We start from the raw sequence: 13,748 nt of genomic DNA, 5'->3' as shown, positions 1-13,748 counted from the left end.
AGCCAAGCCTGCCCTGACCTCTCTGCACACTGGCACAGAGGATGCACTGGAGAGCTATGCCACCGCTCCTGCTGCCCGCAGCACAAGGTCCATTAAAATTTAATTTACTGACCTTTAGCTGTGTTTCACCCTGGTTAAAATTCTTTGGGGTCTGGCTCACAAGGCTTTACCACGCCACCTGTGAGTGGCAGCAAGGAAGCATCTGCATTTCATCTCAGCTGAGGGCTTCTAACTCGTGGCATGGTTGGGAATTATCAGTGTAAAAGAAATGAGAGCTGAAATATTTTTTTTTTCCCGAAGAAAACTTTAATTTCAACAAGACAGGAAGCTGCACAAAGAGAGCTACCGCAAGTTTGTTTTTGTTTTTTTTTTTTTTAAAACGATAGCTTAAAACTATCTACATTGGTACTTGTGGAGTAGGGGTCCTCCCTCTCAGTAACAGTCTGGCCACAGGGGCTTGGCCTTGCAAAGGCCACCAAAGTGTACCTGGTAGACATAGCTCTGTCCTGCACCAGGCCACAGGCTGTCCTCCCCTTCACAAAGGCAAAGCAGCATTTTGGGGTAACAGACCATGAAAACAAAAATCCACCAGAAGTGTTGCTTCATCTTCTCACCCAAGCTGTTCCCAGGAGGAACATGGTGCATGTGTAAGTCCATCCTGATGTGTTTCTAAACAACAGTGGAAGCCTCTTCCAGTTTGGATGTTAAGTTTAACCCTAAAGCATCATCCTAAACTAGAGCCAAGTGGGCCAGGGAAACCTGCCCTGGCCCTCAGCTCAGTGGCTCAAGCCTTCTCATCCCAGGGATGGGCTCACTGCTGCCTTTTAGGGCAGACAATGCATCAAGGGCTCCCAAAAAAAAAAATCCCATAAGGGACAGCATGGTACAAACCTTCACTCTACTGCCCTGCAGAGGCAGTCAGTGCTGCTGTGCCACAGGCCCGCATCTCCTTGGGCTGAAGCAGTGAAGTCAGGCACAGGGTTATTAGCTCAGGGCCATGCAAGCAGCTCCCTTCCCCTCTGAACCAGCTTCCCAGCTGCTAAAACACAAAGCTTTGCAAGTGCAGGGTGCCATCTGCTAGAGGGCAGGGAACCACAATAGCTGGCTTTCGGCTGGGGGCACATTAAAGTGGACAGAGCATCCCACCTCCTACGTTATTTAACATTGACAGGGCTTGTTTTCAAGCCCAGCAGCTTCCTTCAGCACAAGAGAAATGTGGAAGTTGCCTCTGCCTGTTTCCAGGATGTCAACGAGCCTGGGCTGAGGGCCAGAAAGCGGCCAGAGCTTTTTCCCTGGATAAGGAAGCATGTTCCTCTCCCAGCTGACGCAGCATCCTTCCAGCGTGGAGCAGGCACCAGAGGCAACAGGGAAGAGGCTGCTTAAGAAAGGGAAGAAACCCAGAAGGTTTTGCTCAGCTCTGAGCTGGAAAGGTCTCAAGCAAGAAAACAGGCAACTGGAGTTTCTATTTAAAATCGTCCTAACCAAAAAAAAATAATTCAGGTAAACCATCCAACAGGAAAGGGGGCAAAAAAAAAAATTCAACCCCAAACAGTAAGACTCCGATTAGCATATGTAACCATCCAAGCAGATGGCAAAGGCGGTGAGGAGCGGAGCCCGGCGACGCTGCACCATCACCCCACGGCTGCAGCTCACCGGTGTCCCGTCCTCGTCACCATCCTGGGCCCTGTGGCACCCAGAGGCCTGGCCATCCCCACTGGCAGGGGACGAGGAGCCTCCTGCCTCCACTGCCCGTCTGCCGAACACCTCTCCGCCCGCCCGCCGCCCGTCAGTTCTCGCCCGCCTGGACGTACTCCTCGGTGGCCTTGGAGATGGTGCTGAGGTACTGCCAGCTGAGGGCGGCCAGGAGCATGGCACACGACAGGTAAATGGGGGAGTAGTGGTGGCGTGATGCCATGGGGCTGCCGGGCAAGCTCATGGCACGGATGGAGGCGATGACCTGCTGCGTCTTGTTGGATGATGGGTCCGTACTGGGGATCTTCTGGTAGATCTGGGGAGGGAGGAAGGAAGAGCTGTGGTTCCCACCCAAAGCTGAGGAGATAAACGGGACTGCTACATGGAAGAGGAAGACTTAATGGCTGCTGTGTCCTCAGGAGCAACCTCAGTGGTGGACTGCCATGGAAGAGGCCCAGCTGCGAGGGATGCCTGGATGGGGCCAGGGGCCATTTCCCTTGAGAGCTGCATTAAGCCAAGCAGCCTCTTGAGGGCACCCAATGATGGGAGATGGACCACAGAGCCTCAGACAATCCCTCAATCACACGTGGTGTTGCTGGGAGCAGTGGTTCTTGCCCGGCAATCCTCACTCAGTGCCGCTGTGCTGCAGCCCACCCCAAACCAGTGAGGACATCCCTGTGTCCCCAGCAGCTGGTGTGACCACCAGGAAATGGCCTCCTCTCTCAGATAACCCCATGGGTTTTGGGGTTTTCTTTTTGTGACCTGCAAACCCGATGGACTTTGAGATATACTTTTCTGCATGACTCTTAGGGAGACACGCACAAGCAAAGACCCTGGGCTAAGGTGTCACTGTCCCTTGCCATGGGGTTAGCCAGCCTGCTAAAGGGAGCTCTAATAACCCATGGTTTGGGGTCTCCCTGATGTAGAAGTAACATCTTTTTACTGAACAGCCCATGCTGGATTTGGGGTTTTGTTTTGTTTTGTTTTTTTTTCCCCAAGAATCTACCCACCAGTTGTTCCCCACATGAACTTTCAGCCTCCACAGTACACAGCCAGGGGTGCTTTAAGAACATGCAGAGTTGCCCTCATTTACTGTTGGCCATGGAGCACAAGGAAATAACCACTGCATCATGCTGCCATCTCCAACTACAGGCACACAGAAAACAAGACTGCTCGCTGGAGCAGCTCGTGGGGAGACGGTGTTTGTGTGGGAAAGGTCCTCTGCACCTGCTCAGCCCAAGGGAAGCCCTGAGCTGGGACAGCCAACTCCTTTGGTTCCCCACCAGAAGGATGGCAGGACCTCAGTCTCTGCCTCTCAACACAGGCACAGACCAAGGGTACATTCAAGGGAACACTTCAAGCACCCAATTTGGTCCAAGTCAAAACCACATCCATGTCACCGTGCCCTGGCACCACTGAACTAAGGGACCTAGGGAAAGGATTAAGAGATCTTCCTGATTTTGCACCAGGAATGAGGATGGGACCAGACAGAAACTACTCAAAGCAAGCTGCTCAAACCTACCTCTTCCACATACTGGTACATGATGGCTTTGACAGCTTGGATGTTTGTGGCATCCATCATTAGAGTGACAGCTTGTCCCTTCCGGATCTTCACGACACCCCTGAACACCTGCTTGTTGTTATAGCAGGCAGCCAACGTGGCAATAGCCATCACCTAAGCAGAAACACCAAGAGGCCTTACTGCATTGCAAGGAGCTTGCCAAGGGAGTAACCTTGTGAAATCAACGGCAAACTACTCTGGAGTGAAGCCACAATCTCACCAACAGCAGAAACAGCAGGTATCGAGAAAGAAGAAAGATAAACTAATACTGACATGATATATAATCCCCCCACACCTCCAACTCCTCATCACCTGGGCTGCAGACGATGAATAGCTACCTGAAAGCCTAACTCACCTGGGGGATAGCACAGAAGTTGAAGACAGTTTGGTTTTTCAGGCGGGATAAGTATGTGAGGACATCAGGGACATGGTGGAGGGCATTGGTGATGAGCTCATTCAGACACTGGACAGCCATATCGATGTTCTCTGGTTTGGCAAGATCTGAGAGCTTCTTTGCGTATCTGCTCCAAACCTAAACATCAAGATAAGGACTCACAAGTTGGAGGGTACATTCGTGCCGTAAGAGAAATATCAGTAACAGTCTGAGGTCTGGCAGAGCACCAAGAACCATCCATGAAAGCCTTGAAGGATTGGTTATTACTAGGCTAAAGAAAAGAAGGGTGGGCAGGCTGCGGAGACATGACAGTGGCCTTTGTATATACAAAGGGATTGCAAAAAGAAGGATGCAACTCATTTCCACACCTTCTTGAGGTAGGACAAGGAAAAGACACCTCACACATCAAGCTGACATCAAGAAATGCTCTATGAGACAAGGTGAGCCACATGGAAAAAAGAGAAAAATTCTTGGAGGGCCTCAAGAAGAGCAGACAAACATGTGTCAGGCAGACAGAGCTGACCCTGCCTTTGGGAACAGACTAGGTAACGCCTCAAGATCTCATCCAGTCTTATCTTCCCTCATTCCTAGAACCAACATAACAGAGAGGGAAAAAAGCTGCCCAACAAGTTCCTGGCATTGTGGGGAGACAGTACCTTGTCCCCACATCTGCACCCAGACAGCTGTAGATAGACATGGAACTTGTCAGCCAGCTGTCATTAGAAGAGCTGTTATTATCAAGCAGATGTACAACCACCAGTAGCAATCTTATGCAGCACAGCTTTACTGTAGGGTCTTGACAAAATTAAAGCAGACCGCCAAGTCTCTCCTGTGAATTTTGATTTAAAGGGATGTGAGAGACACTGCAATTTTAGCTGTGCACCTTCTGCTATGCACCTTGTAATACGTTCCCAAGACAGGAAAACACGGATGGTTGGCTCCACCCCATTACAGGTCTTGGACAGAAGTATGAAAGACTGACAACGGACACCAACAAATGGTGGGAAAACTCTGGCTTTGGGGATTTCAAAGGAAATTCCAGCAGGAGGTCGTCTAAGGAGAGGATGCAACTCATTGTATCAGAGCAGCAACAACAGTACTTTCAGCCTTGGTGCATTTCCCAAAGAGGCACAGCAGAAATGCTCCCCCCAAGGCAGTGTTTTCCCTCACCTCTCTGGGCCAGAACTCCCTCCCGTCCAGCTGGTCCTCCAGATAGTCACGGATGATGTTGGTTTTCTGCAGGAAGAGGCCCATGGAGTTGGCCAGCTCTGTGTCCTCCCCAACAATAGGTTCTTCTAGCTCTGATGCAGAGAAGAGACGGGAAAGGCCAATCCCCACCAGCCCAGCAACGTAGTGACAATACTGCAAAGCACCGAGAGGGAAGGGGGCAGAAAACAAACAAGATAAAAGGAGCAGTTATAAAAGAGCTGTCTATTTGCCACAGTGAGTTTTACAAAAGAAGATGCTCAGAAATAACTGACAACATATTTTCTGCAAGTTTTCACGGTCCTCCCTGGGATGTCTCAGCTTTCCCGTGGCCAGCAAACACCTCACCCGGGATGTCCCACCAAGGTGCCACTGTGTCTCCAGCAGCCCAATGAACTGCCCACAGGGAAACAGCTGATGTCTGGTCACCCAAAACACATGCTGGTGGGCAACACCAACTGTCCACACCATCCTCCTGTTACCCACAGGACCGGCAGTCTCTCAAAGCCTTCCTGAGCCCACACAGCCTCCCTCATCCAGCTGAACCCTCTTCCCACAGGGATGCTGTCTCCTCTTTCCCCAGAGACAAGGTGGACCCTACTCATGTTCAGTCCACTCCTTTGTCTGGGCTGACTTACCCTATCCCACTCATACTGAGAGTCCACCTTCTTCTCCAAGAACTCCGCCATCCCAACACCCATTTTGTGGCAAACATCTGAAATCACGTCCTGGTAGACCTTTGACAGGTTCCTGAACTCCATGGAGATCTACAGCCCAAATCACCACGAGGGGAAAAAAAAATAAAAATGACAGTGTCAGGAAAAAATAGCAGAGCTCAACATTCATTAAGAAATCAGAAAAAGACTGTTTACCAGGCTCTTATCCCGCCCTGGCTGGAGATCTAGGACAACTCCTACAACCAGAGTTGTTTCAAGGCCCTTAAAGCACAGGCTGGGTCTGTTCTCAGTCTAAACGGTACGGTCTCTGGCAGCAGATCAGACACAGCAGTATCTTTGAGAAGGCTCTGTAGCCTTGGACTGTATCATCTGGGAGTTGCTGGACAAAACTAGCTATGCTTGATGCACAGAGTTGGGATTTTTTTTTGAAATTCATGAGAGTGTTCCATCACACCAAGCACAGGAAAAGATGGGAGGTTTCTGGTGCTCTGTTCTCCTGAGCCCTCTCCAGCTCTGGCTCCACAGGGCACATTTTCCACAACTGGAAAGGCCTCAAGCAACAGGAAAGGTGCAAAAAATCATTCTCCTACATGTCCAATAACATGATTCAGTGACTCAATCACTCTCACACTGAAAAAAAAATTAAAAAGTACCTCTTCCCCTTCCTAAAACTGTGGAGCACCACATTTTATTGTGCTGAGCTTTATTCTCTAACTACAGCCAGCCCAGGGTGTGTGTTCAATAAGGGCAGTGGTCTGAACGATTACAGCTCAGACACCATCGCAGACTCAGGCTCTCCTCCTGACTCTGTCCACAGCTGCTGGCATGTCCTTGCCCTGTGTCTCTGTAAAATAAGTGTATTGACTCTGCTTCTGTCTCGGTGGCTTCAATCCACTACACAGAGAAACTGGACCTATGAGTACAACTCCATCAATATTACTAAAATCATACCTGAACATCAACTCAGATTTCCCAAATGAATAACACATACACACCAAAACAAAGTGTTTTGGTCAAGAGCTTTTCTAAAGTACCGAGCCATTGGCATACCTACTATATCTCTAGCACTACGCATCAAGAGTCCCCTGACACAGTCACCTCCTATAGCACACACCCCTCCCAGGCAGGGCACAGCCATTGTCACCCCAAAGCTGAGCATCAAAATTTACAACACACCTCAGTTTTCCAAACAATTATCCTATTCCCATTGCTAGGGAAAGCCTGATGAGGGTAGAATAAATTTTAAATGGTAAAAAGCTGAACAAAACAGAACTTCCTCAGAAAATTAAATGCTCCTCACTCTAACTGTTATACTACTTCTTAAACAGAGCTTAAAAACAACCCTAAAGAATAAACCCAGCTATTCTTGATCAACGTGAGCAACAGCAGAACTGCAGCATCCACCAAGGGCTGGGCCTTGTGTCCTCACCAAAACCAGACAACCGTGTCCCCACCCAGCAGAGCCCAGCCTTGTCTTCCAGCCACAGCATCTCCTGCTGTCAGCCTGAAGGAGCCCCTCTAGAACGACTGCCCAGATGGGTTCCCCTTTCCACTCTGCAGGTAACACGGCACTGGGAGATGGCATCTTGGTGGGGCAGAAACCTGGCAGGAGCCCGGGATGAGCACTGTGGTTCCAGCTCCGCTGCCTGCCACCCTGAGCACCTACAGCACAGAGTCAAAGCCCTGCAGCTACATCTGCACCAGTAACTTAAATATCAGGCACAGACTCAGTTACCTGCTGCTACTCCATCAGCACGGCCCCTGATGTCCTTCTAACCCCAAGCAATCCCCAGGCAGCGCCAGGGCCAGAAAGCATTTCTCAAGGACAGTCTGGGACACAACCACACTGTTCTGTGTGCTGACAGAGCTTTAACGGCTTGGACATGGCCAGACTTTCTCAGCTGGCCTCCAGGTCAGAGAACAGGCTCCAATACTGCTTTAGCTTGCTAGTGGAGATGCCGACTCTGTGGCTATCTTTTAGAAGGATCCTTAGAGCAGCAAGACTTTGGGGAATGCTATCAGTGAGGGTGCTTTTTATCTTATATGTCAAAAACCTGCAGACAGACTCCTGTAGCTCTAGAGCAGATCCTGCGGACTGCTGTAAACACTGGTCCATCCCTAAGCCAGATGCCAGACAAGCTTTCCTCCTCTCCCTATTACAGGTCACAGGACACTCAACACAGGCAATGCGCAATGTCGGCCAACAAATCCAAACCATCCTTCACAAGGGGATGGTCGTTTACTCTTCCAACAGGGGAGGCAAAAAGCCACTTTTTACAGCTGGCACTTCTCCACAGCCAGATCACCTCTGGCTCATATGGAGTCATACAACATTTGGGTTTCTCACTCCAGCTCTACATCCAGCCCCACATGCAGGGGATGCAGCTCTTCCGAAGAGCTACAGGCTCACCAGGGACTGAACGAGCTCAGTAAGCACAAGCAGGCATAACATGGAGAGACAAACATGCACACAAAGCTGACCCAAGGCAGCTGAAGCAAGGAGGTGGACGTCTTACCGTTGGGAAGTCCTCGAGCACCTGCCGGTCCTTCTCTTTGCTCTCCGTGTATTTCCACTCTGGTTGATAGAGATAGGAGTGAAACTCGTGCAGCATCGGGACCTTTACATCTAAGCTGATGGTCATGTCATCCTCTATAGTGTCCAGGGCACGGAGAACTAGGTAGAATATACAGACGGCATGTCTGGGGTGGGGGGGAGAAAAAAACAATCATCCCTTACTTGGGATTGCCTTTTAGGCAGGACAAAGAGTTTATTAAGCACACAGACTTTGGCAGAGGTGCTGCCAGCTCAACACGACATGCACTGGCACCACCAGGTCACTGATGCTGTGGGAGATACAGGCACTTCCAGCGCAATTCTCTTTCACATTTCAAGTAATATTATACTCCAGCCGTCGAGCAGAATGGAAAGTGATGATGTGAAAACCTTCCCAGCCCCCACCGTTGTATCCCAGCATCTCCTACAGTTTGGAAACCAGCTTTGGTCAAGGGATATCCCTCTTCTGTTAAATCATAGAATGGTTTGGGTTGGAAAGGACTTTTAAAGGTCATCTAGTCTAACCCCTCTGCAACAAGTAGGGACTTCAACTACATCCAGGGCATCAGCTCCCCCAGGCCTCCTCTGGGGACAGCAGCTGTCCCCTGCAGCATGGGAAGGTAAAATAAATGCATTAGAAACGTGCTGCTCAAATCCCAGGGTAAATGGAACAGGACAGAGATGGAAAGCACCAACAGCAGTGCTTCCCACCTGACTTGCTCCTCATCTCCTTGAACTCTCCACAGGCCAACCAGTGCGAAAGCTGCAGTACACCTGAACTGGGTTAGGAAACCCAGGTTCTTCCCTTCACACAGAGAACTACAGCATGGCTTTTGGCTTTCTGAGATGCATACTGGGGAAAGGCCAGGCCTGTAACATCTCCCTGGGCAGGGCCCTGCCAGATGCAACCCTGAAAGCAAGATCCAACCCTGCAAGCAAGGCCAGCACTCTCTAGGACCCAGAGGACAGAGCCCGAAGTCAGCTCACTGGAAAAAAACAAATGCAAAGTAAGGAAGGGAAAAAAGCAGGTGTACTTTTCCTATCAGTTCCCCTTCTCTGCACCCAGCACCCTTTTATCCTGGTTGGGGGGGGGGCAAAGGGGTCCCTTACTGCACAACATGAGTGTCAGGACTAGCAGATACTGCCAAATCACCCTGTTATTTTTAAATCAGCATGCACAATCTGCTGTATCAAGCACCCCAGTGGAAAGCAGCTGGAGAACTACTTCCCCTCCCTGTCCCCATCACACCCTCCTTCCCCACCCAGGCTCCATGTTTCTGCAGCTGAAGGCAAAAAAAAAAAAAAAAAAAAGTCCTGATGGCAAGAAACTGGCTCCAACTCCAGGATTTATATAAAATAATCCCCTAGCTCTAAATGAGCAGAGTGATACGTCAAGGAGATGATGGGTTTATTAATTGTTTGACAAATGAAAACTGGCTTGGACTGCTTAAATGCTAATTACTAAGCAAAAGCGTTGCTCTCCTGGGATGGACACATGCAAGCAGTGATTAAGCAGCCCAGGAAAACTGACTGGCTCTTAGAGCCAATACTGTTAAATTTGGCATGTTTCCCTTAATTGACGGGTATTTAATACCTCTGTCAAACCACACATCCGAGTGCTCACGAGCAGCTCTCATGCCCTCCTATTCCTTTGCACGACCGAGTTTTTCCATTTCAGACAGGCTACAAAGGTTCACACGATACAAGTGCCCGGGACTCCCAGCCCCTTTCACCAACAAACTCCACTGGCAGCAACCAACAAAGAGCAGAAGCTGAAATGCCATTTCAGAAGCACCTCTTGCATCTACACCAAGAGAAGAACCAGCAGTAACTCTAGAGCCCAGCAGAGTTATTTAGCACCTCTTCTGTATCCAAACCTTAACTGCATGCCTAGCTTCCATTATTTACTGAATTTAGCTCCATGGCAATTTGGACAAATCAAAAGGAAGAAATGTTTTATGATGAGGGTGGTGAGACACTGGCACAGGTTGCCCAGAGAGGAGGTGGATGACCCATCCCTGGAAACATTCAAGGTCAGGTTGGACGGGGCTCTGAGCAGCCTGATCTAGGTGAAGATGTCCCTGCTCACTGCAGGGGGGCTGGAACTAAATGATCTTCAAGGTCCTTTTCAACCCAAACCACTCTGTGATTCTATGAAATACAAGATCATGAAAACAACCACGCAGCGAGCATGGTCTGCCTGCAGCTCCCCATTTCTCTGCAGGGTTCCCAGGCACCACAATCCCAGCTGGGCTCCACGAGGATGACAGGGGCTAAAGCCACACAGCCTTCACCAGAAACCGTGTGTGACAGTGCACAGACACTCCGGCATTACCTCCCCTTCGCACAGCTGGAAGTGCCCACTTGCAGAGAGCGAACCTAGTTTCATCTCAGGGCTCAAGCTCCAGCCCTGTCCTAGGCACAGCTCCTCCCTTCCCAGGAGAGGTGGGACGGTCTCTTTTCTCATTTCTCCTTGCCACCACATTCACCTGCTGCCAGGACAAGGCTGGTCCTCTTCACAAAGCAGCTGAACCTCCAGGAACTGATCCTGAAGGGTCCCAGTGACAAGCAGGACTGTGGGGCCAGCAGCAGGGTAAGGCAGGAACATCCCTTTCCTCCTCTCTGCCACCAGGACTGGAGTTATGATGTTGACTCATAACTCCTCTCCACTACCAGGATGTTGGTTCAGCTGCTGATGAAGCCACAGTTTTGAGCCTCCCACCTTCCAAGAAAACGCCCTAACTATGGAGCAGTGGGCTGGACAGGGCCCTGGCCAGCAAAACCACCGTTTATGGGGCCAAAAAAAATAAGCAAGAAGGAAACAAAACATTTTAGCTTAACTACCAGTACCCTGGCCTGGGAAGCACTGCTCCAAGTACTCATTCAGAAGCTCTCCATTTTCCAACAATCCTTGGGGGATGCATGGAAACTCTCCTGGGAGTGTGGATGTGAAACAGGGAGCAAGAGCTTCCCACTTCCCCAGCCTACAAACAAGGAGATTTCACTCCAAAAAAGCTGCAAACAAACTCGTGGCATGGCAGGTGAATGGGCTGCAGGATAGGAATAGACTCCAATCCATCAAAATTAATTCCTTCTGTAAGCTTGCTGCTCTGCCTATTTCTATATTCTGCCTATTTTGCATTCCCTTCTTTTGTCCCTAAACTCTCCAGCGGAGCTACTGTGCTCTGAAAATTAGTTTCTTCTGATCCACTAGAGTCAGCTGTAATTCGGCAGCAATCCCTGGGCAGCCGTAGGTTGCAAAGATCCGGCAATGGCATTTTTAGGATGCCAGGCAGAAGTTTCTGTGCCCTGAGGGGAGGAAGCCTTCCTGATCCCAGCAAGCCGCAATGCAAGGATTAAAGAACAGAAAAGACAGACAAGAGAACTGCAAGCACAACACATATGGACACTGCCAACAGGTTTCAAGGTGTTTTGTTGACTGGTTGGTTGGTTTTTATTTTTCCTTCATTTCTAGATTAGCTAATATACCCAATGTGGAAAAAAAGGTTTAATTCTTGGCCCCACTCACATCTTTCCATGCAACCGCGGCCAAGCCGCTGAATTTCTTTGCCTTTCCTGTAAAACAGGCTGCAGCCACCATTTCATAAATGCCAGATGCCAGCTACAGGGCAGCATCCAAAAGCCAAACCAGGGCTCAGAAACCCAACAGATAACCCAGTGCTCAGGCTGGCGCCTGCAACCGCTCCGCGGAGCTGCAACCGCAATAGATGTGTGTAAGTGCAGCTTGTAGGATTTTGACAATTAACCCAGTTTGGGATGAACTGGAGAGACATCTACGTATTGAAATCAGTAATTACTGTATGAATATAAGGAATTATATAAAGCATATATATATAGATAGATAGATGCACGAGGCCCTGGGCCAGCCAAGTTTTGCATCCTCTGTTGCTATTACCATGGAAAACTTTCCTGCACGGCTCAGCAACATTTACACAGCAAAAAACGAGCGTGCTCGTGTAGGTTTTGAAGCAGCTGCTTTCAGAAGCACCTTCCAGGCAGGGTCTGGACCCTCGCTCAGCCCCAGGATTTTTGCTCACCTCCTCCCACCGGTGAGGCCACCGTGTCCCTGCGGGTCCCTGCGGCCAAGCGCCAGCCTTGGCACCGCCAGGGCCACATTCCCGGGGTGTCACAAACAGCACATGGCCGGGCGTCGTGTTTAACCGTCTGCTGGCCGAGGAGCCGTAGGTCCCGTCCCCAGGCCCGCTCGGGGGGGGGCATCCGTGACAGCACGGACGTGTCAAACCCCACGTCCAGCTGCAGGGGGCGGGGGGAGGCTGCGCTGAGCACCGTACCCTCCCGGGGCTGAAAGGGGGAGGAAGAAGAGGGAGCATTTCCCAGCAGCTCGGCTGAAGGAACACGGGATACACATAGATCGCCTCCCGCCCAGCCCTGCCGGGGAGCCCCGGTGTCACGGGGAGGTGCGGGGGGCACCGCACCCGCCACCCCTCTGTCCCCCCCCGCCCTGCTCACCGGAGCTCTCCGTCCAGGGCCTGGATGACAGCGGCGAAGCTGCGGCTCGTCTGGTTGAGGTACCGGTAGCAGGTCCGGAGGCCGCGTCCCAGCGAGTCCTGCGGGCAGAGAGGGGAGCGGGGGGGCGGCGGTTGGAGGCGGGGGGCGGCCGGTGGCGGGGCCGGGGGGACACCGCGCTGCTGCACCCTCCGCCCGCCGCCCCGCAGCCGCCCCAGCGCCCGGGGGGGACCCCGCGGCGGGGAGAGGGTCAGCGTCCGCTTGAAGAGGGACACGGCTTTGGTGCTGGCCGCCATGGGGGCGCGGCGGCAACGGCTGGGGGCTGCGGCCCGCTCCGCCCCCCCCTCCGGCCCGCCCGCCCCCTTAACCCGCTCGGCGCCGCGCAGCGTCGGGGCGCTGGAAGCGCAGAAAAGCATCGAGCCGGTGGCACCGGCTTCGTGCTGGGCCCGGACCTACCGAGCGCTGGAGCGGGTGTAACGCTCCGGTGTAACACACCGGTGCCGTGCAACGCGTGGAAAAGCCTGAAGCCAGGGCAAAGCACCGGGCCCCGGGCATCGCACGGGAAGCACCGAGCCCGCGCAAAGCCGCGCCGGTGCTGCCCACCGGTAACACCGGGCCGGTGCTGCCCGCGGCGGCCGCGCAACGCTCACCCATGGCAACGCCGCAGGGACATGACAGCTCACCCCCCATCCTCCTCCTCCTGGCCCTCACACCACCGCGGCAGCGCACCCCCCCCTCCCCGGGCCCCGCGCACCGCCGGATCGACGGAGATAGCGAAGCGCATCCCGCCCCGTCAGCGCATCCCGCCGCGCTCACCGGGTCCATGCGCGGCATGACGACGCGGTAGCCGCCCATCTTGAAGCGCAGCAGGTTGTAGATGTCCTCGGGGTGGCCCAGCCATTTCCTCAGCAGCTCCATGGGGGCCGCGCTCATCCCCCCAACGCCGCCGAGCCCCCCCCTCCGCCTTCTACCCCGGCCGGTGCTTAACCGGGGCCGCGCCGATCCCGCCTCTGCCCCGCCCCCCCGCCAATCAGCTCGCTCGTCCCATGGCCCGGTGGGCCGGCGAGGCGTTTAATTGGCCGAGGCGCGCTCGCACCAGGGGAACGTCAGCCAATAGGAAGGCGGCGGGGCTGGTGTGACGGCCGCCGGCCGGCACTGATTGGGTGGCGCCGCCCG

At 52.5% G+C, this 13,748-nt stretch overlaps 1 protein-coding gene across 1 annotated transcript; it reads right to left on the bottom strand.

Annotated features, from left to right (window-relative positions):
- Positions 1–263: 263 nt before the first annotated feature.
- Positions 264–13,558, bottom strand: FDFT1 (farnesyl-diphosphate farnesyltransferase 1). The gene is made up of 8 exons (XM_074895478.1): positions 13,389–13,558; positions 12,576–12,673; positions 8,047–8,230; positions 5,492–5,620; positions 4,818–5,009; positions 3,609–3,785; positions 3,215–3,367; positions 264–2,008 (listed from the first exon to the last, which is right to left on the bottom strand). The coding sequence occupies exons 1-8, from the start codon at positions 13,503–13,505 to the stop codon at positions 1,787–1,789; spliced, it is 1,272 nt and encodes a 423-aa protein (XP_074751579.1). The 5' UTR covers positions 13,506–13,558; the 3' UTR covers positions 264–1,786.
- Positions 13,559–13,748: the final 190 nt, after the last annotated feature.

Source organism: Athene noctua, chromosome 1, assembly GCF_965140245.1.
Source record: "Athene noctua chromosome 1, bAthNoc1.hap1.1, whole genome shotgun sequence".
Lineage (NCBI taxonomy): Eukaryota > Metazoa > Chordata > Aves > Strigiformes > Strigidae > Athene > Athene noctua.
Note: the sequence above shows the minus strand (reverse complement) of the source record. Positions and strands in the feature narration are given on the sequence as shown.

What these genes read in the sequence shown, in the direction of transcription:
- FDFT1 (XM_074895478.1), bottom strand. Translation starts at nt 13,505, where the DNA reads ATGAGCGCGGCCCCCATGGAGCTGCTGAGGAAATGGCTGGGCCACCCC. An exon ending in GGGAGTTCTGGCCCAGAGAG is followed by an intron (nt 3,786 to 4,817) that starts GTGAGGGAAAAC and finishes CTTGATGTTTAG; the next exon opens with GTTTGGAGCAGATACGCAAA. An exon ending in ACTTCTGTGCTATCCCCCAG is followed by an intron (nt 3,368 to 3,608) that starts GTGAGTTAGGCT and finishes GTTTCTGCTTAG; the next exon opens with GTGATGGCTATTGCCACGTT.